Source organism: Podospora pseudoanserina, chromosome 1 (genome assembly GCF_035222485.1).
Source record: "Podospora pseudoanserina strain CBS 124.78 chromosome 1, whole genome shotgun sequence".
In the NCBI taxonomy this organism is placed as follows: Eukaryota; Fungi; Ascomycota; class Sordariomycetes; order Sordariales; family Podosporaceae; genus Podospora; species Podospora pseudoanserina.
The window spans coordinates 6,519,673-6,540,463 of record NC_085920.1 but is presented as its reverse complement, the minus strand read 5'-3'; the positions used below and the strand labels follow the sequence as shown (position 1 = coordinate 6,540,463).

The following is a 20,791-nucleotide window of genomic DNA, read 5'->3' as shown; positions in this document are numbered from 1 at the left end:
GCACAGTTGGGCGGGGAAGTTTGATGGTGTGGGTCGCAACTACTGCACAATACCTGATTGGTCAGCCTTTAAGAGGCAGCCGCAGCTGGTGACTCCAGTGACGACCTTCCAACACTACCACCACTCTTTTCGTATTCCAACACAGATGCCTGCGATTTACATAGGCAACAAACATGGAGACTTAGAAAGGAAGCCAGCTGCTATAAAGCCGGCTCCTTCTTCCCATTTGCTCTCTGACACTTTCTCACATTCATCACAACTCCAACCCCATCAATCAACACCTGAGCCCTTGCTTTTCACCCATTCACAGGTTACCTTGCCAGGCTTCACAGGATTTCGCCATGTCTCTGTTTGGGAGCCAGCAATGGCAGATGGACCAGCAGAATCCCATTACTCACGTGTGTGGATTCTATCATACCTTTCATGACAGACCTGGCCGACGGTTTCTGGCACCCCTTTCGATCAACGCCCATGCCACCATTATCGCCTCCACCAGTCGGACAACTCTTACCCAGACTTTTCGATCGCCCTCGTCCCCGGTCAAGGAACTGAAATATGCGTTTCCTCTCTATGAAGGCGTTTCAGTTGTGGGTTTTGTCTGCACCGTCAACAACGACCGCGTCATCCACGGAGTCGTCCAAGAACGCTCTGAGGCACGCCAGACCTACGACGACGCCGTAGCTCAAGGCCAGGTCGCCGGTCTGCTAGAGCAGTCGTTCGAGGCCAGTGACGTCTTCACCACAACTATTGGCAACATACCAGCCGATGCAAGCCTCAAGGTCGAGATCACATACCTGGGTGAACTGAAGCACGACGCTCAAGTTGACGGAATCCGCTTCACAATCCCAACCAGCATAGCACCCCGCTATGGCAGCTACCCTGGTGATCTGCTCCGAAGCACCCAGTTTGGTGCAACAAAAGGGATCAGCATCACAGTTGATGCCGAGATGCCCAGTGGTTCCCAAATCAAAAGTGTCCAGTCCCCGTCCCACCCCATTGCCGTTGCCGTTGGCAACACTTCGGTTGGCGCCGCAAAGGGTGCCGAGATGTCTCTCCAAAAAGCTTCAGCAACTCTCTCCCTGGGCACTTCCGAGCTGGACAAAGACTTCATTCTCCATGTGGTGGCCACCAACACCGCCAACCCTGTCGCTGTGCTTGAGACCCACCCCACCATGCCCAACCACCGAGCCCTGATGGCGACGCTTGTGCCCAAGTTCAATCTTCCTTCTTCGAAGCCTGAGATTGTGTTTGTCTGTGATCGTTCCGGATCCATGGGTGACGGCAAGAGAATTCCGAACCTCCAGACCGCTTTACATCTGTTTCTGAAGTCTTTGCCGCTTGGTGTCAAGTTTAATATTTGCTCTTTCGGCTCCCACTGGGACTTCATGTTTCCGGAGGGCTCCCGTACTTACGATGCCAGTAGCTTGGCCCATGCCACCCAGTATGTCAACAGCATCTCGGCCAACTATGGTGGTACCGAGATGCGCATGCCCCTGCAGGACACCTTCAAGAGGCGGTACAAAGATATGGATCTTGAAGTGTTCATGCTGACTGATGGTGAGATCTGGGACCAACAGCAAGTCTTCGGGATGATCAACACGCATGTGGCGGAGAGCGAAGGTGCAATCCGTGTCTTTTCTCTGGGTATCGGTAATGATGTGAGCCATGCTCTTATTGAAGGTATCGCGCAGGCGGGCAACGGGTTCTCACAGTCGGTGGCCGATGACGAAAGCATGAACAGCAAAGTTATCAGGATGCTCAAAGCTTCGTTGACGCCTCATGTGAAGGACTACACCCTGGAGATCAAGTATGGTAAAGAGGATGAGTCAGGCTCTACGACCGAGGTTGACGACGATTTTGAGCTTGTTGAGAGGGTTCAAGATGCCCTTGTCATTGATGTGGGTGAAGTTGACTCGGAGAAGACACGGCCAGAGCAAGCGCCCGAGCAAGCGCCAAAGCAACCGATTTCCCTGTTTGATGAGGCGGCTGACTTTGACACTGAGACGACGGAACCGGGACTCGACACCTCTGCTGGTGGGAAGTATTCTCACGTGCCCAAGGTCGCAGAGCCCAAGATTCTCCAGGCTCCCTTCGTCATCCCTCCCCTGTTTCCGTTCTCGAGAACGTCAGTCTACCTGCTTTTGTCCCCGGAGGCTAGCCGCAGGACTCCCAAATCAGTGGTCCTTCGCGGCACCTGTCCCAGTGGCCCACTCGAGCTTGAGATTCCTGTGACTGTTCTTGCTGAGCCCGGAGAGACAATCCATCAGCTCGCTGCTCGCAAGGCAGTCAGAGAACTTGAAGAAGGTCGCGGTTGGATCTACCACGCCAGGGACTCCAAGGAGAAGGATGCTGCCCTTCTTCGTACCAAGCACTTTGGTCGCTTCTCTGACATGGTGGAACGTGAGGCTGTCCGGCTTGGGGTCGAGTATCAGGTTGGAGGCAAGTGGTGCAGTTTTGTAGCGGTAGAGAAGGACCAGGATGTAAACATGTCTCGAGACTTGACCGCGCAAGCAGAACACAATGTGCGGCAGGGTGGCCAATTCCATCAAGCGCTTTATCAACAACAACATCTTCGACGGGCGATGACAAAGACAGCATCTCCTTTTGGTCAGCAATTCCAAGCTACCGCAAGCACTCAGCAATTCCAACAAGCCCAACGAGCCCAAGGTCTTGCAAGCGCTCAGTACAGCGGCTCGGGAGGAGGCGGCTTTGGTGCACAAGCCAAGGCTATGTCGGGTGGCCTCTTCGGAGCCGCCATGCATCCAGCTGGTGGATTGTTCGGAAGCTCATCACCATCCGGAGGAGGACTATTCGGCAACGCCTCGACCCCTCCCCCACCTCCGCCCTCTGGAGGTGCACTCTTCGGAGCGTGCGCTCCTGCTCCGTCTGCTCCGGCTCCCCTGTTCGGATCTGCAGCACCACCTCCCCCGGCTCCAGGAGGGCTCTTTGGCACAACAGCTTTCGGCAGCGCCTCGTCTGCCCTACCAGCATCGTATCTCTTTGGATCCACCGGAAGCAAACCCTCACCTTTCGGATCACCTGCGCCCCAGGCCAGCCCTGCGAAGCCGTCTGTGGCACCCTACCGATGGACCCCCGCCTCCAGTGCAGACAAAGGGCCAACGGTTTACATCACGTCGGAGCAGCTAGCGCAATACGAGCAGGAGATGAACCAGGCAGCTACGATGCCTCTTCCCGACGAGGACGACATCGGCGACGAGGGGGCCCCGATGGCACAAGCGTCGGCCCAGGGAAAAAAATCAAGCTCGGACAAATTGGAAGCCATTGTGGCGCTGCAGCAGTTTTCAGGACAGTGGAAAGGGACAGAGGAGTTGTTGACGCTTCTTGGGCTGGACAAACAGGCGGTGGCAGCAAAAATTAAGGATTTGGGGTTGATGGACAAGGGGGATGACGTGATTGCTACGGCGTTGGTATTGGCCTATTTGCAGACTCAGTTGGGTGAGAGGAAGGATGAGTGGGAGATGATGGCGGAGAAGGCTAAGCTTTGGCTGAAGGATCAGGGAGTGGATTTTGATGCGCTGCTGTGAAGTGGTGTGTGAGATGGGCTGGGTGGATTTCAACTACTGGGAGTCTCTGTGTTTGGAAATGGATGAAAATGGATCCGGCCTCGTTTCGTCGTGTTTCATTCAAAGACACTTTGTTGGGTGGAATAATGGGCGATGTGCTTCTGAATGAAAAGAAGAGATAGTTTCAACCATCACAAAAAAAAAAAAAAAAAAAAAAGGTTAGATAGCTTCAATGACGACCATGGTTGTTCAATACTCTTTCCCCCCTGCCGTGCTGACAATCAAATCCAAATGTACCATGTTCAGTCTGCGTCTCCGTGTCTGGCTCGGCTTTTCAATCTACATGCCGAGATCACGCACGCCTGGTCCAGGACCACACTGCCTGCTGGGAACTTTGCTCTGGCAGCCCAGCCGCGGCGTCCGTATTGTCTCCACCGTTGCATTGCAGCTATTCAGTCACAATCGACCGTCTCTCACCCACCATGACTGATCTCTCCGATGTGCTTTATCAGGAGAAAAAACCAATAAATGCGGGTAAGCATTAGGCCACCATGCAAGTGAGATCCAACGAGGAGCTGAGACGCAGGTGGCTGCATGATCGCTACCGCCGCACCTCGAACCTCTGTTTTGTTGGCTCGGGGTACTGATGTTGGTGCCATGAAAAAGCTCATCAAGATAGGTGTCGAGAAGAAGCCCACACGAGTTGCCATTCTTGTTCGGGTGCAGCAAAGCCAGAGAGGTATAAGGCTCGCTGGAAGCCTTTCAGGGCCTAGGTCTTGTGTGTCATTTTGAAATGAAATAATAGCAACTAAGAATCAGGATGGTTCGGCTTGGTTTTGTCTGTGGCCTCCTGGCTGCTCTCAGCAGTGCGGTCCAAGGCTATCGTGACAGCGAAGCATCCGACCTGACACCTCGCGGCGGTGGCAAGAAGGTTTGCCCGCCCTTGAACAGGGGCGGCTTCATCGTCAACTACTTCCAACTCTACCCCGAAAACGCCGACTGGGACGAGGAGAATTGTCTCCTCTGGATTGGGTACCACTTTTGCACACAGACAAGGCTGTCCCACACCAATCGCTGACCTGTATGTAGCTGCCTCTGGAATGCCACGGTAGGCATCTACGACCCCTACCGTGACAGAATGCTCGATGTCCTCTTCTTTCCCGGCATCTCCCTGACCCTGGCCCACATCGGCGGCGTCGCTCGCGATCCCTACTCGGGGCTGATCTCCATCCTCTCCAACTCTGGCAACCCCTGGGCAACCGGTGGAGCCGATGTAACCGGCGAACGCCAACTCATGAAATATGACCCCAAGAAGAAAAAGGTTCTCTGGGCGAGGAACATGACGGACATTTCCCGCGATCGATACGGCGGGTTTCAGGATGTGGAACATGATAAACGGGGGAACACCTACATTGTCGGGACTCACCCTGGGGTTATTATTCGCGTGGACAAGGATGGAAGAAAGCTTACAGAGTGGTATTTGCATCGGCCTTTGTCGCCGACGACGAGGAAGGGGTATAGCGGATTGGCTGTGGTGAAGGGGAGTGATATTATGCTGGCGAGCGATGGTGATGGAAAGTTGTACCGGTTTGATTTGAGGGAGGAGAGGGGGAGGCCGGTGAATGTGCCGCTGTTGGGGGAGGGCCTGCGCTTGAACTTGGATGCGATCTACCTGCCGCCAAAGTATGGGGGGAGTGTGCTGTTGGTGGCGGATTTGTTTGAGGGGATTCAGGTGCTAAGAAGTAAAGATAGGACGTGGAGGAAGGCGGAGAACTTGGGGACGATTTCGAAGCCTCCGACGTTGAACGGCCTGGTGATTGATGGGGCGGTTGTGGCTCCGGTGCAGATGGGCAGCAATTCTCTGTACATGGTCATTGGGAACATCGATCCTTTCATTCCGGGCATGGTTGCAGGTAATCGGACCCTGTTCCCGTTTCCCGACATCACGAATGCGGTGGAGGGGTTGCTGAGGAGGGGCTGAGGAGGTGATGCCATTTTCAGAAGTCCCTTCCCTGCAGCCCACTGGAATACTAGTATCACAATGTGCGCTTCGCATGGATTACGTTGGCGGCCCAGGACAGGCTTGGTCCTGTCACCAATACTAGTAATCATTTCTCGCATCCATGGTCTCTCATCTGACATGCTTCGTCGGTGGCATAAAAGGCAGTTGCAACATCAAACTAAACGAGAGCCTGGTCAGTTTCAGTTTCCTTCCGACCCTACACTGAGCGTAACATGTCATCTCAAACACCGTCAACGACTCTAGCGCCGATGGCAGGAGTAGAAAGTTCTTGGTTTATGATGTGGACATTCTCAGTTCCCATGGTACGTACATGTTTGCTGGTACTGGCACTGCCAAAATGCTGTGTTGACCCATCGAGCAGATCTGGCTGGTGCTTACCATCATCTACAACTTGTATTTTCATCCACTTGCCGGAGTGCCCGGTCCCAGAAGCTGGGGAGCACTTCGACTCCGATACGTCTGGGCACTTGTGAGCGGGACCATCGTTCACGATTTTGAAAAACTTCATCATAGATATGGGCCGGTTGTTCGCGTTGCCCCAAGCGAGTTATCGTTCACAACACCCGATGCTTGGACCGACATTCTTCAGCCAGGTCGCACACCGCCATTACCCAAAGATGGTCGGTGGTCTATTCCTGGCTTAAAAGCCCAAGGGATCGTCAACATTGTTGACCTTGATCTCCATGGCCGAGTTCGAAGGCTGATTGCACCAGCATTTACCACGTCGGCGCTAAGAGGTCAAGAGCCCATCCTACAACAATACATCACGTTGTTGATGGATCGGCTTCGAGACCTTGTCACAACCGAAAATAACAGCACAGACGGCGTTGAGATCGATGTCGTTCCGTGGTTCAACTTCGTCACCTTCGATATGCTGGGTGATCTGGCATTTGGAGAATCATTCGATTGTCTGCACACATCGCGGTATCATTCCTGGATTGAGCTCCTAACAAACACACCAAAAGCAGGGGCATTTGCTGCTGCTGCCCTGTTTTATCCTCTTTTCGCATCGGCACTCAAGTATCTCATTCCGGCATCGCTGAAGAACAAGGTTCTTGATCACGTCCGAGTCGTTTCAGAGAAAGTTGAGCGTCGACTGAACCTGGAGTCCACACGATCTGACATCATGTCCCACGTGATCAACCAGATAGAAAGTGATGGCCTGGAGGGACTTACCATGGACCACGTCAACGCAACGTTTATGGTGCTCACGATTGCTGGTAGTGAGACGGTCGCAACCACCTTGTGCGGGATTGTGAATTATCTTGCTCAGAATCCTAGCAAGCTTTCTATCCTCACACACGAGATTCGCAGCCATTTTTCAAACCCACACGAGATGACTTTGGAGAGGTTGAAAGGCATGCTCTATCTTAATGCCGTGATCGACGAGGGGTTGCGCCTGTGTCCGCCAGTTCCTTGGCTTCCACCCAGAGTGGCGGCCAATGGGGGCTCAGTTGTTTGTGGGATACCACTACCTGGGCGTGTAAGTAAACTGCCGAGAGTGTGAAAGCCCTTTCGTTGCTAACAGTTTTCAGACCGCCGTTTCCATTCTCACCTACGCCATGGGCCGTGACCCAAACAATTTCCACGATCATTTGTCATTTGTCCCCGAGCGGTACCTTCCCGAAGCTAAAACTGATCCGCAATCGCCTTTCTTCAATGACCGGCGCCATTCTTATCATCCTTTCTCTTTGGGGCCCAGGATCTGCATTGGTCTCCATCTCGGCATGGCCCAGATGCGTTTGATTTTGGCCAGATTGGTATGGGAATTTGATTTGAAGCCGCCAACAGAACACAGGAAAACCCAATGGGAAAAGCTGAGGACTTTTATATTGGTTGAGAAGAACGAGATATTTGTGAACTTCAAGTTGAAGGAAGGCCTGTGGACGACGGAGATGAAATCCTCGGCCTCGTCCTAGTACACAAGTTCGCAGCGTCGCACTGGGGACAACCAACAGGCCCAGGACTTCAGGAGCATGGGTCTGACACAACCAACGACTACCAACGGGCTTATTTTTGAGGAGCTTGCTCGTAATTTATTTTTCCCACAACTCACAACAAACTTCAAAGCATCATCAACCCACCATGGGTGGTCAATGGTCACAGTTCTTCCCGCCAAAGCCCACATACACCGAGGCCGACCTTGTGACACAAGATGGCAGGGTTATCTTGATCACGGGAGGCGCCTCAGGAATTGGTTTGGAGATTTCTACCATGCTTTACCGCAAGAATGCACGCGTGTATATCGCAGGCAGGTCAGAAAAGAACGCACGCGATGCTATTCAAGCAATCCAAGCAGCGAACCCTTCGTCCACCGGCACCCTCGACTTTCTTCACGTTGAACTGGATGACCTGAGGACGATCAAGTCATGCGCCGACGCATTCAAGGCGAAGGAATCGCGCCTCGACCTCCTATTTCACAATGCAGGTGTTTCGCAGCCTCCGCTAGGGAGCGTCTCAAAGCAGGGCGTTGAATTGCAGCTTGCAACCAACTGTCTGGGACCATTCCTACTCACTCAGTTTCTACTCCCCCTTCTTCAGCAGACCGCATCCTCGGCAGCACCAGGAAGCGTCCGCGTCATATGGACCAGCAGCCAAATGGCCGAGTTGAGCGCCCCCAAGGGGGGTCTCATAATGGACGAAATACGTTCACCACCGAATGACAAGGGCAGGAATTACACCAACTCCAAAACAGGAAATATCTTCTTGTCTGCCGAGCTTGCGCATCGTCATCCAGCCAGCACGTCGGGGATCGTGAGCGTGTCGCTCAACCCAGGAGCCGCTGCCACGAACCTATTTCGCCACACACCTTTGCTTCCGTACCTGGCGTGGCCACTCATGTACACTGCAAACTTGGCAGCACATACGCAACTATTTGCCGGCATCTCCCCGGATATAACGGTCAACAATAGTGGGTGTTATGTCGTTCCTTTTGGGAGGCTGGCGGACTTGAGACAAGACATTGTTGAAGGAGCAAAGAGAAAAGAGGAAGGCGGACTGGGCCTTGCAGGAGAGTTCTGGGACTGGTGTGAGGAGAGGACGAGAGATTACATGTGAGGGTTCTTTTTCTATTGGCAATGGGAACAGATTCTCCGGATTGTCCCCTGTCTAGGGCTGCCAAGGGCATCCTGCACTGCCCATCCGTTTAGCGCTGCGTTCAAGTCCAGCCGCACTGTAGAAAGTAATGTTGGGCTTTCCTGCATGTCCCAGTCAGCCGACATCCTGAGGCATGGCTTCCAGGTTTATGTATATGTGATCTCCGCCGTTGCGTCGCATTCTTTCCTCCCCAAGACTCCGCATCCATCCCCCCGCTCGCTGACGGTGTCAACTCAGACTCGGACCAGAATGCAGGAAGAACACCTCAGCAAAAACGGAAGTGAGGAGGAGGAAGCGCACGACCCATCGCATCCTCCAACGGAAATATCCGACCAGCCGGGGGATCAGCACGATGACAACCCCCTCGACGACGACAACGAGATTGCTGCGCCGCGAGAGCAGTTGGCTAACATCTTATCTAGTGAACAAATAGAGAGCTGGAGGGACACGCAGGCTCTTGCGTATCAACTCCTCCTCCAATCACTGCACTCGGCAAACCAGTCCCACGAAGACCTGCCTCCTGACATCGACGCTGCAATCTTCGACAGGATTAGCTCGCAGTTCCACCAAAACATCCTGGCCTCCTTCAATCCTGCCCCCGAGCAACCAACTCAGCTTCCGCTTGAGCCGAAGAAAGTCCGTGACATCAGAGTCCTGGTCACCATCGGAGAAAATGTTTACAGAGCTCTTACTACCTTCCCGGGGGACTTGTTGTTGTGGGAACTTCTCGGCCCGAAGTGGCAGACACGCTACGCCTTGGATTTCTATGTTCATGCAATCATATCCTACGCTGGAGATGATCTTTACCGCGCCATTGGGGGCATGCTCATCTTCCCACTGGTGACTACGCTAGGAGGATTGAACGCCATCCACTTCCTCCTTGGCTTGCGTCAAGCAACGTCTATCACATGGCCTGATGCCTCTTCCACAAAGATCCCGCTGGCAAAGCTTGTCGAGGAGTATACGCTTGACCTCGAGTTGGAACACTGGCTGAAGTATCTGACCGCCTCCCCGTTCATCCTGGTGACGTTGTTCCTTCGAGCTATTTACGAAACCATTCGCTGGATCTTCCCCAGCATTTGGCTCAGACTGCCCGCGGTTTCCGCATTGACTGCTGGAGTTTGTTACCATCGAATGTACAACTGCCAGTCTACTATAGCCCAGAGTGTTGCGCACTGGCCTAGACCCGTTATTCGAGAGGTACGACGGTTTATGGTTTTCATTCTTGATCTAGAAGCCTCAGTCAGAATGCATGCTGTGCGCCTGATGTGTAAATTCAAGACTCGGGGCCTCGGACAATACACTTACACGCCTCTTGACGCCAACAACGCCGAGTTTAGGCTGTTGCGGCTGGAACCGATCTCTGGCGACAACCTCGTTCGCTGTTGGCTGGTGAGCGTACCGCTAGGAGAGCACCGCAGCAAGGAAGCATACGAGGCAATCTCATACCGGTGGGGAAATGAAGGACGAAACTTTGCCATTGTCATTGACGGCAAGCGTTTCTTGGTCACGAGAACCGTCTTTGAGCTTCTCCACGCCCTGCAGACCAAGGACAAGGGTAGGTATGTCTGGATCGATGCCATCTGCATTAACCAGGGTCATGAACACGCGTCAGCCGACAAGCCTGCCTCCGTTGAAGACCTGGATGAAAAGTCCAACCAAGTTGCGTTGATGGGGACCATCTACCGTAATGCGAGCCGAGTCATCGCCTGGGTTGGGGGTACGGCCAATGGACGAGGTGCCCTCTCTTTCATCAACAAGACCGCCTGTCGAGACCCAGAAGCCATGGACAACTTCGAATATGAGAGAATCACGGTAGAACTATGGCCGTGGACGATCCTTACCACTTGGCTGAGAGTTATTGAGCTGTTTAAGCAGCCATACTTTCGCCGCATGTGGATGTTGCAGGAAGTAGCCCTGGGGAGAAAGGTCGTGGTAAAGCATGGAGCTGAGGAAGCCGACTGGGATGATATCTCTCCCCTCGTGAACTTCATGATGGGGAGCGATGGTGAGCCATTCCTTCACGAACCTGGGTTCTGGACCGTTTGGTACAATTTTCCGACCACCATCCTTGGCGTCAAAGGAGCCCATGTGATGAGCTTGGTCCGAAACCAAGTCGCCGGGTGGAACGCCGAAGGAAATCCCCGGTCCGAGCCTGTCAGCCAGGAGTGGGATCAAGACCGTGTCGGTCGTCTCCCACTGGATACTTTGCTTGGCCTGACAACGGACCTCTCGGCTTCGAATATCAAGGACAAGATCTATGCCGTCCTTGGCCTGACGCAGCAAGAAACCCGCCAGCATATCAATATCGAGTACGACGACACGATTCTGCCTGCTGGAGATTTATTGCGCGACAGTGCCAAGCACATCTTGACTGGTCGCCATGAGCCTGCCGAACGATTGGGTCTCGCCGGCTGGGGCTTCGAGCTATCTGGGCTTGACGTTGATGATGACCATATCTGGGCGGCTTCGCCCTGGTCGTTCATTGTGCTATGGATGAGGCGGGTGCTGTGGTGGAAAGCGCCTGCATCACTGCTGAGTCTTCCGTCGTGGGTGCCTCACTGGACACTGAGCAGATTTCAACTGCCTGCTATGGAACCTATTGGATACAATGCTGGTGCGCATGGCACAAAACTCTTTGAGGAGATCCCGGGTCGACCCAATTGCATACGAGCCTCATTATCTATCGTGGACGAAATCGAATTGCTGGGAAAGCCCTTTTTGACGGTAGTAGAGTTGCTGGAACGCCCAACAACCTTTTTAAACAACATACGTGCCTTCGTTCTAGAGGCAAAGAGCTTCGCAGCTCAGCTCCACAGGGATGCGCTCGCGCGCGAAGAACCGATCTCCGAGGATGGATTGGTAGAGGCGCTGTACCGGACGATATTTTGCGATTGTGCCACGGGGTCCTTGCCCCCGATGGACACGTCCGTTCTTTTCCAACACGTGTCTACTTGTGAGGCTCTCCTCGCGGCGAAGGGATACCCAAGACAGGCGGACGGCAAGGCTCATGAGAAGCTCGGTTTCGAGCTCGGTCGGTCAATTGGGGGTAAGAGCTTCTGCGTCACGAAGGGCGGGAGATTCGGGATCGTTCCTCCAAGGAGTCGGGTTGGCGATAGCATTGTGATGGCATGGGGCACCCCTTTGCCGCTGGTTATGCGATCGGCGTTGCGACATCAAGAGCTGCTGTTGAGAGAGCCTGGGAAACAAGCACCGATAGTTGGGCCTTTGGAAGGAGATGAGCATGTGTTGATGGGGGGCTGTTACGTGCATGGAGTGATGCTGGGTGAGCTGCGGCCCACGGAATATCCGCCAGAAATGGTGGTTCTGAGATGAGCAAGGGAACTGGGCTATCTGTCTAAACATGGCGTGAAAGCATAGCAACCACCAGGAGCTTGGTCAGGTCCATGTCGCTTGAAATATCAGATGAAGTTCTCCAAGCAGTGTGCTGGCCACCAGACACGACCGCCAGGGGATGAGGCGAGGGTGATATACCTTGGGAATCGTCTTTTAAACTTACTACCGGTTACCTATTTGTCTGATATTTCAACACTGCTCTCCACCAGTGACCAACATGGCATCCTCGAATTTTTTATTCATCCGTGCCTACCTACTGCCCAGCGGTCGGTGGATCTGTCTCAGTTGGCGAGATGCAGCTGCTGGCAGGCCCTTGGGCCCCAGCATCAGACGTGCCATGCGGGCCTGCCGTCGATTGCTGGCGCAGCCTCCAAGGTGCTCCATCCCTACAGCGTCGTTCTTGACCTGTTGACCGAAATACAATCAAATCTTGGCGCTGTCTCAAAATCCAAGCTGCTTGCTTTTTCCGAGACGGCAATGCCTGAGCCTGCATATCGCGCGCGCGGTCGTGGTTGGGGGCGCCGACTTCCATCCTCACCGCGGCCGGCTTGTCATACGTGCTGTCTCACCTCATGGCAATGCAACCCCTCAGGGTACACCAGAAATGTGGTGGGACTGATACGACCTAACCCGCTGTTGGCGGGCTATACCAGGCTGACCCCAACACAAGACTCGTAATTGGGCTAACTGAACAGTCTGAGTGGAGGTTGTGAATCCGGTACGCCACCCACAGAAGCAAACATCGAGCACGCGGCCGGCCATGCCATGTACTTGAGATGGGCAAGATACACATGCCGTCCCTGCCGCTTTAGAACACGGCATGTTGCCGCATGACTGGCCGGTCATCTGGGAGAGTACAGTCCTCATCCATGAGTGAGGTGGTCTTGTGACGGGTTTACACCTTCTTGGAGTTGACTTGTGGGGACCTTGTCGGCCCAATTGTTAGATTAAGCTCCCGACGACGGACCGAACCACGTTGAGATGACACGACTCGCTTTTCAACGGCCCGCTTGTGGGTTTGACTCGAGCACTATAAAGGTCCTCTTGACTTTTCTTCTCCGGCGAGAGACGCTTGCCGCCAGCCGCACTACTTCATCATTGCTGTAGGAACATGCCTATCTTACTTTACGCCCACCTCTGTTTGGTCTTCTTGGCACTCGCTGTCACCGCCAGGCCTCAGGATGCCTACACCATCTTTACGACAGTTTTGGTGACAGCGACGAAAACGATTGGAGACTCTAACGCGACGCCTGCCCCTTCAGCCCATGCAGCTGCTCCGTACCAGCTCCTACGCCCTCACCTTGACACACCATGGACTGACAAGGTTGGCACAAGCCCCTGGCCGCAGTATCCACGTCCTCAACTCCGTCGCGAGCCATGGCGGTCGCTGAACGGAATATGGACCTACCAGGCAGCTCAAGGAGCTGAGGATGTCAAGAGTCCGCCTCGATTGCCCCTTCGCCAGGAGGTTTTGATCCCCTCTTGCATCGAAAGTGGCATCTCCGGGATCATGACCGAGGGCGTGACGCACATGTGGTTTGGCACGACCTTTACGATCCCTCTCGAGTGGAGAGGTGGGAAACGTGTTTTGTTGAATTTCGAAGCAGTGGACTACGAAGCAACGGTGTTTATCAATGGCGTCCAGCTCGCGTTTCATCGTGGTGGATATTTTCGGTTCAGCTTGGATGTCACTGAGAAGATCAACTTTGACGGACCAAACGAGCTGCAAGTCGGACAATCGCGGTGTTTGAGAAGTTGATGCTGACCTGTGGTATAGCAAGGTGTTTGTCTTCGATCCAACAGACGATCAAAGCATCCCACAAGGGAAGCAGACAAAACGTCTCTCGCACATTTTCTACACGCCCTGCAGCGGTATTTGGCAGACAGTATGGCTTGAGAGCGCTTCCAACAATCATATCAAGTCATTGGATCTGACGGCCAACATGAACGGCGACGGCAAGTCCGACGGGTTGATGACACCTTGAAAATTGACAGCGGCTGATGAAATTCAACAGTAACTTTCACCGTACATAGTTCCCAGAACCAATCCACCCCGATTAGCATTGAGGTATCCACAAAATCAGGGGAAGTGGTAGGGCGATTCGATGCAGAGTCAGACCGGCAGTTTGTGTTCAATGTCCCTGGCCCACAACTCTGGTCCCCTGAAAAGCCTACTCTCTACAATGTCACGGTCAAAATGGGTGATGACTTGATTGAGAGTTACACGGGATTCCGGACCATTTCCACAGGAGTCGTCAATGGAATCAAAAGGCCTCTTCTGAATGGGAAATTCGTTTACCTTTTCGGACCTCTTGATCAGGGATATTGGCCAGATGGCCTTCATCTGCCACCGACTCTCGAAGCAATGGTGTACGATCTGGAGCTTGTCAAAAGTCTTGGCATGAACTTGGTTCGCAAACATGTAAGCATGAGGGAGATGAGCCTGTACGGGGGCAACTTTTCAGGCATGACTGACATTGCCAGATCAAAATTGAGCCGGACCTCTTTTACGAGGCATGTGATCGGCTCGGTCTGCTGGTCATGCAAGACATGCCTTCCATGAGGGTCCACACCAATGCTCGACCAACTGATGCCGAACAAGCCGAGTTTGAACGTCAGCTCGAAATCATGATCAAGGAACACAGAAATTACCCAAGCATTGTCACCTGGGTCATCTACAACGAAGGCTGGGGCCAAATTACGGATCGCTATCCAGAGTTTCATATCACGGACCGCATTCGACAGCTTGATCCAACACGGCTGATTAATTCCGTAACAGGGTGGCATGATCACGGAGCTGGGGATTATCATGTGAGCGAAGTCCCGAGTAACTTTGCATCCGTTTTCTAATTCCGAGCCAGGATAATCATCATTATGCCGATCCCCAGTGCGGTACACCATTCTACTCGCTGCCAAACACACCATATGACTCCAGCCGGATTGGATTCCAAGGAGAGTATGGAGGACTCGGCCACCGACCGTTGGATGAACAGTGAGTGGCACCATCGCTGCAATGACTTCCCATCTGACATGCACGCAGTCTCTGGCCAGTGCAAGCGGCCGTTAGGACGATCAATGAAACGTATGAGATGCATGCCGATGAGGCATCTTACAACTACCGTGCACATGTGTTGTTCGACTTGCTACGACAGCAGGTTGAGCACTTTGCATGCAGTGGTGCTGTGTACACTCAAACGTCGGACGTGGAAGGGGAGGTCAATGGGCTTGTGACCTACGACCGTCGCGTGGTGCGTGTGGATGTAACGCAATGGAAAGCCGACATACAGGCGCTGTACGACGCTGCGGCAGCTCGGGCTTGAGGGGGGCAGAGATTCATATTGATAATGGTATTATTACGCAGCATAAAGTAATGTTCAGTGAGTTATGAGATAACCAGCTCTACAGGTCTCACGTTTGTGACACCAGCCATGTGGTTGTGAGCTTGATGAGGAAGGTACTATTACTTCCACTGCTTTTCCCCGCATACTTGTACGTCATTGACGAAGCACAGAAGCGAATCAACGATGTAGAGAAGCTATTTATGCCGGGCATTGGTTTCACGACACGTGCATGGAAGCGTGGTGCGTTTCTATCTACTTGTCTCTTGGCTGACCGCAAGACTGGGAACCATAGTATCGGGTGACCACGGTTTTGTTTGTTGAGAATACTAGCACGAGAGCTGTGGTGTTTGTGCAATTGCAGCTACGGGTTGGCACTGCCGTTGATGCCCAAAGTGCTCACAGCCTTCGGCATCCAACATGCTCTTCGAGCTGTTTTTGCTGTTCTGCATCCTCAATATCAACCCGAGGCAAGGTGGATTCAGGGACTCGGTGGCTTGTTCAGGGGTAATCAACGACTCCACTGTTGACCGGACAACGAGTATCACAGATATATAGCCCTAACAAAGAACAAAGCAAAAACGACTCTAAATTTGCAGATGTATTTGGGGTTATTGTTTCGCTCTTTGATCATAGTTGATGTTTGAAGGTTTAGAGCTGGCAGTAACTGCTTCATGCTCCACACCTGAGGCTATTTTCCTCGTCGCCAAAGCAAAGCAATAATCCTCTGTGGCGCAATTGGCTAGCGCGTCTGACTGTTAATCAGGAGGTTGGAAGTTCGAGCCTTCCCGGAGGAGATTTGTGATTAATTTTTAATCAGTTGATTTTTGATTTTTTTTTTTTGTATCCATCTTGATGATATTTGACCTCTGCACCATCCTCTCGGGGGACATTTTGCTGCCGTCGCGAAGATCTCTCCATGTCGTTCCCACGTTGGCCCGCTGAAGCCGAGCTCGGCGTTATTTCCTCCCAGCACCAACCCATTTTTCTAGTGGCGCGATGGTAGAACAATGCAGACGAACCCCCCCCGCGACTTGTACTCACTCGGCCACGTCATAGGTGCTAGGGAGCGTGTCCGGTGCAGCAAGCCAGCCACTGATGCGATCCTCCGATGCACCTCGAGACCGTTTGTTCCCGGAACTCGGAATCAGCAAACTGTTTGTTCGCGCGGGATCGTGTGACCGCCACTTCCCGTGGTGTCAAGGCGAGTGGGGATGGGAGGAATCAAAGTTCGGTTACACCAGTCCGGGGTGCGGCTCCGGGGGGTGGCGTGTTGCTGCAGTACAGACGGGGCTATTCGCGCAGAGCTGAGAAGCGACATGGCAAGAGGGGTCGTAAAATGGACGAATCGCGTGATGAAAGGATGGCCGGATCGTGAGCAAAAGCCTGTTTTCTCTCTTTTTCCCTGTTGAGTTTTGTATTATTCTTTCGGTCATCTCCCGGCTGGTGCTGAAGGGGGTTGAGAGGGTTGCTTTTTGAGGGCCCACCCATGTGAAGCTATCACCATGTCTTGGCAATCCTCTCCGCGCGCACGAGTACCGGGGGCAGTCGTTGTGGGCAGCAGCACTGGCGATGTCGACCATCATCACCCTGACGTTTTGTTTGCGGTTGTCGCTGGTGACCGCAACCTTGCAGACACCATTGCCACTGCCCACCGCCGCCAGCACAGCCAACGAAGAGGCCACCATCCAGATTCTTGGCCACCATCTTGAACCCACCCATCCCCGCCTCTCTTCGCCAACACGTCTAAATGGGCCTCCCTTCCGGACCAAATAGCAGGTGATGGATACCTTTCAAGGTGGAACAGAACCATCTTCCGCCAAGCCGACGAGATGCTCTCTTTACCTCCCCCAGACTACAAAAAAGACGGAACGAGTGGGATCCTCGACATCGCGAGGACGGTCCAGCTCAGGATCAAGCACTGGGCTTACGCCTACCGGTTGACCAACGACCCCAAGTGGAAAGATCGCATTTGGAAAGAAATCGTCCACACAGCCGGGAACTCTACCGGTGCTTCGTTTGGGACGCAAGGCGACAGCTGGAACACGGATCATTGGCTGGATGTAGGCGAGTTTCTGGTCGCGTTTGGGATTGCGTATGACTGGCTTTATGACGCATGGACAGCTGAGGAGAGAGAGGGGATAAGATGGAGTGTTGTTGATTTAGGCCTGAGAAAGGGGCTGGAGAGTTTTGAGAGGGAGGAGTGGTTTCTGGGGGTGACGGGGAACTGGAACTGTGTTACTGCGGGTGGGATGATTGTGGGGGCGTTGGCGGTGTTGGGGGATGACACCAGTGGTGTGGCGAGAAGCTTGTTGGGGAGGGCGGTGGAAAACGCAGAGCAGCACTGCGGCAAGAGTGTTGACGAGAGCGGGACGTGGGCTGAGACGCCGGATTATTGGCATTTTGGGACGCAGGCGCATGCACAGCTTTCGTCGGGGTTGTTAACATCGTTGGGGAGCACCTTTGGGATGTTGGACAGCCATCCCAAGTTTCGGGAGACGGGCATGTTTCATATTCATAATATGGGGATGACGGAGAAGTTCAATTATGGGGATTGCGGTCCGTCCAAGATCACTGCTACGGCGAATTCGCTATTCTTTTATGGGAGGGAGTACGGCATTCCTGAGTATGGTTTGTTTCAGAGGGACAGGCCTGATGCGGCTGATCCGTTGTCAATGCTCTGGTATGATTCTTCTCTCAAGGGGGAATGGCACGATCATCTGCCTCTGGACAAGGCTTTCTCCGACCCCAGGGGCGCCTGGGTATCACTGAGATCTTCCTGGACGGATTCTAATGGTGTCTTTGTCGACATCATCCAAGATACCGTTCGCGCTACATTCAACATCGACTACCCTGCTCATCAGTTCAGAGTCATCGTGTCTGATGATGGCCGGAATCAAAAGCTGGAGGCTTGGGTTTTGCAGCTGGCCGCCGACACGCCCAACTTGTATTACACCGCGCGTGTCAAGTATGGGCCGGCAGGGTACAAAGCTGGCAACCTCAATCATGCAATTACTGTGTCTGACACCCTTCCTGGTGGGCGGGCTGAGCTTGTAGCTGGGTTGGATGCTGATATGATTCCTAAAAAGAGGTGGCTGAGGGCGTGTGTTGCACATCTGATCAGGGATCCCAAGATGGGAGTTGTTTGTCCTGCCCAATTGTTCTACAATGTGCCGGACAATGACCCGCTGAATCAGCAGAGTTCTATCAACTGGCTTTGTATGGACATCATCAGGGACCATGCCGGACTCGGCTGGTAAGTAATCCCTCGAAGCCTTGGGGCCCAGCGACTGACACTGCACAGGAATCTCGGATCTGGCTGGGTCGTCCGAAGAGAGGCGGTGGACGATATCGGTGGGTTTCCTACAGACTGCCTTGTCGAGGATATCTACAGCTCCATGCTGCAGATGGCAGAGGGGTGGCGTTCTGCCTATCTGGCCGAGTCGCTTCAGTATGGTCTGGTTCCCGAAACATATGCTGCTCATGTGAAGCAATTTGCTCGATGGGTACGTTCCTCTATACTTTCGTGTGGTATCATCTGTCCTAATGATGAGAGCAGTACATCGGTGGAGCTCAGATGTTTGTCAACTTCAAGGGATATCTCTCCAGCAAACTGACCAAGCGGATGACCCTTGCTGCCAAGTTGGTCGGCTTCTCCAGCGGTATCAACGTCCACGCCAAGGCTCAGCTAGCCACAGTATTCATGTTGTTGACGCCCTTTGTGTTCTTGACTGGTACGCACCTGATGTATTGGCGAGACGAGGCGGAAATGAAGCTATTGCTTCGACTTTACTGTGCCATTGTCCTGACACGCTATCTTCATGACTGCCACATCGGTGTGATGGCTGGGTACCGGGTTGCAATCATGGAGACGGGTATGATGAGATACATGTCTCATTGTAAGTCCGCCAGATTCTTGAAAGGACCGTCGGCTAACATGACACAGATTACACTGTTGCGTGGTTCAAGACGTTTTTCCTGGGTAAGCCTGATGGATTCACCCCAACGGGGAGCATTGCCAACAGCCTCCAAGAGCGGAACCCTGCACGCCGTGCTCCTTTCCGCGAGCGGCTGCGCCATATTCTTTTCGACTGTGGTGTCTGGGTTCAACTGAGCGTCGTGCTGGCATTTGCCTCATGTGCCTCCCTGCAGGCATTCCGGGTACTCGGACCACATTGGATGTCTGGCAACTGGGTTTTCAATAGGGACATGTGGATTGAGCTGCTCAAGACAGTAGCGTGGCCATCACATCTTTGGTTTCCGACAATGTTGGGATACTTGACGCCGCTGAGGTACGCTCTCCGGCCACCTAGCGTACCTGAGCGGGACAGACTGCTCGGAAAGCGGGAGGAAAACGGTGCGCGTTACCCAACGGAGGAGGCAAAGCATGTCAGGTGGTCTTTGTTCGAGGTGGACTTTGTGGTACTGTATACCCTGTTCATGGGTTATGTTGCGGCTGTTTTTGTCGGGAGTTGGTGGCTGTGATAACAGTAAAGATTAGAGAGTAATCAAAGTTCTCAATACAAAATTATGCCCTGAGTTTGTCCACCTTAGTCCTATACTCCTCCACAATTCGTGATACCTCCTCTGGCTCGAAGTCACCTGGATAATCCTCAACGACATCTCCAAAGCGATTCTTCAGGGTCGGGTCCGCGCCATGATTGACCAAGGCTTTGAAGGCATCCAGATACCCATGGCGCATGGCTGTGTGGATGGGCCGATCCCCGGAAAAACGGTTAGCCATGTTGAAATAGAGTGCTCTTTTCTCATTGTCATCCAAAAGATCGGATAGTGTGTCGATGGACTCTGTTTGAATATTAGTATCGGCTGCGGACAAGAGGGAAGCGTCAGCACACTTGACTGCCCCGATTTTGCAGCAATATGCGCAGCTGTCTGTTGAAAGTCGTCCTTGCAAGCAATAAGGATGTCGGCAGGCGACTCATGTTCTCGCAACGCCAGAGCTTTGACGGCTGTCACCAGTTTGGCGCATTCTCCCTGACCGGCAAGAACGGCGACGTGGTGGGCTTCTTGTGGAGAAATATGCATTTTTGCAAGGGTGAGTAACGGCAGGGACAGCGGAGTTGGAAAAAGTGAATCTCGATGTTTGGAGGGTGCAGTTGATAACGGCCTCGTAAGACGCCGGCCCACCGGACGTCCGTTCAACTCAAAAATCCGAAACCGACCGAAGGCACTGGTGACCGAAACCTGAAGAGAATTAGTAATAGTAAGGCTGGGGCGCTTGGTGTCAGAGGCACATGCCTTTTTTGCGGTTGTCAGAAGCGCAACAAGGAGTCCCGTACCTTCCATGTCATAAGATGTCATGAGATGCCATAAGATGTCATAAGTTGCCATGCAACTGACAGCGATGTTAAGTTTGCTGTCACCGAACCCACCCTCATTCAATGCCGCTCGGACGAACATTTTCCAAATCTTCTTGCTTCCAACCAATAGAG

General features: G+C 53.2%; 8 protein-coding genes and 1 non-coding gene across 9 annotated transcripts; 7 read left to right on the top strand and 2 right to left on the bottom strand.

Moving 5' to 3' along the window:
* Nucleotides 1-341: 341 nt before the first annotated feature.
* Nucleotides 342-3,545, top strand: QC764_118380 (uncharacterized protein; the record flags this gene model as incomplete). Its single annotated transcript, XM_062943100.1, has 1 exon — nt 342-3,545. One exon carries the CDS (start codon nt 342-344, stop codon nt 3,543-3,545), a length of 3,204 nt encoding a protein of 1,067 aa, XP_062806170.1.
* Nucleotides 3,546-3,976: 431 nt separating this feature from the next.
* Nucleotides 3,977-5,505, top strand: QC764_118370 (uncharacterized protein; the record flags this gene model as incomplete). Its single annotated transcript, XM_062943099.1, has 2 exons — nt 3,977-4,556; nt 4,614-5,505. The coding sequence occupies exons 1-2, from the start codon at nt 4,345-4,347 to the stop codon at nt 5,503-5,505; spliced, it is 1,104 nt and encodes a 367-aa protein (XP_062806169.1). The 5' UTR covers nt 3,977-4,344.
* A 254-nt stretch (nt 5,506-5,759) lies between these two features.
* On the top strand, nt 5,760-7,466 carry QC764_118360 (uncharacterized protein; the record flags this gene model as incomplete). The annotated part of the gene is made up of 3 exons (XM_062943098.1): nt 5,760-5,849; nt 5,909-7,030; nt 7,083-7,466. The coding sequence occupies 3 exons, from the start codon at nt 5,760-5,762 to the stop codon at nt 7,464-7,466; spliced, it is 1,596 nt and encodes a 531-aa protein (XP_062806168.1).
* Nucleotides 7,467-7,632: 166 nt separating this feature from the next.
* QC764_0021870 (uncharacterized protein) lies at nt 7,633-11,979 on the top strand (the record flags this gene model as incomplete). The annotated part of the gene is made up of 2 exons (XM_062940075.1): nt 7,633-8,600; nt 8,670-11,979. The coding sequence occupies 2 exons, from the start codon at nt 7,633-7,635 to the stop codon at nt 11,977-11,979; spliced, it is 4,278 nt and encodes a 1,425-aa protein (XP_062806167.1).
* A 1,132-nt stretch (nt 11,980-13,111) lies between these two features.
* Nucleotides 13,112-13,985, top strand: QC764_0021860 (uncharacterized protein; the record flags this gene model as incomplete). Its single annotated transcript, XM_062940074.1, has 2 exons — nt 13,112-13,743; nt 13,778-13,985. 2 exons carry the CDS (start codon nt 13,112-13,114, stop codon nt 13,983-13,985), a joined length of 840 nt encoding a protein of 279 aa, XP_062806166.1.
* A 212-nt stretch (nt 13,986-14,197) lies between these two features.
* QC764_0021850 (uncharacterized protein) lies at nt 14,198-15,428 on the top strand (the record flags this gene model as incomplete). The annotated part of the gene is made up of 4 exons (XM_062940073.1): nt 14,198-14,422; nt 14,485-14,811; nt 14,862-14,992; nt 15,041-15,428. 4 exons carry the CDS (start codon nt 14,198-14,200, stop codon nt 15,318-15,320), a joined length of 963 nt encoding a protein of 320 aa, XP_062806165.1. The 3' UTR covers nt 15,321-15,428.
* Nucleotides 15,429-16,061: 633 nt separating this feature from the next.
* Nucleotides 16,062-16,135, bottom strand: QC764_0021840. Its single transcript has one exon. It is a non-coding gene; the product is annotated as a tRNA-Asn (tRNA).
* A 1,035-nt stretch (nt 16,136-17,170) lies between these two features.
* Nucleotides 17,171-18,598, top strand: QC764_0021830 (uncharacterized protein; the record flags this gene model as incomplete). The annotated part of the gene is made up of 1 exon (XM_062940072.1): nt 17,171-18,598. One exon carries the CDS (start codon nt 17,171-17,173, stop codon nt 18,596-18,598), a length of 1,428 nt encoding a protein of 475 aa, XP_062806164.1.
* Nucleotides 18,599-19,866: 1,268 nt separating this feature from the next.
* Nucleotides 19,867-20,384, bottom strand: QC764_118290 (uncharacterized protein; the record flags this gene model as incomplete). The annotated part of the gene is made up of 2 exons (XM_062943097.1): nt 19,867-20,144; nt 20,195-20,384. The coding sequence occupies 2 exons, from the start codon at nt 20,382-20,384 to the stop codon at nt 19,867-19,869; spliced, it is 468 nt and encodes a 155-aa protein (XP_062806163.1).
* Nucleotides 20,385-20,791: the final 407 nt, after the last annotated feature.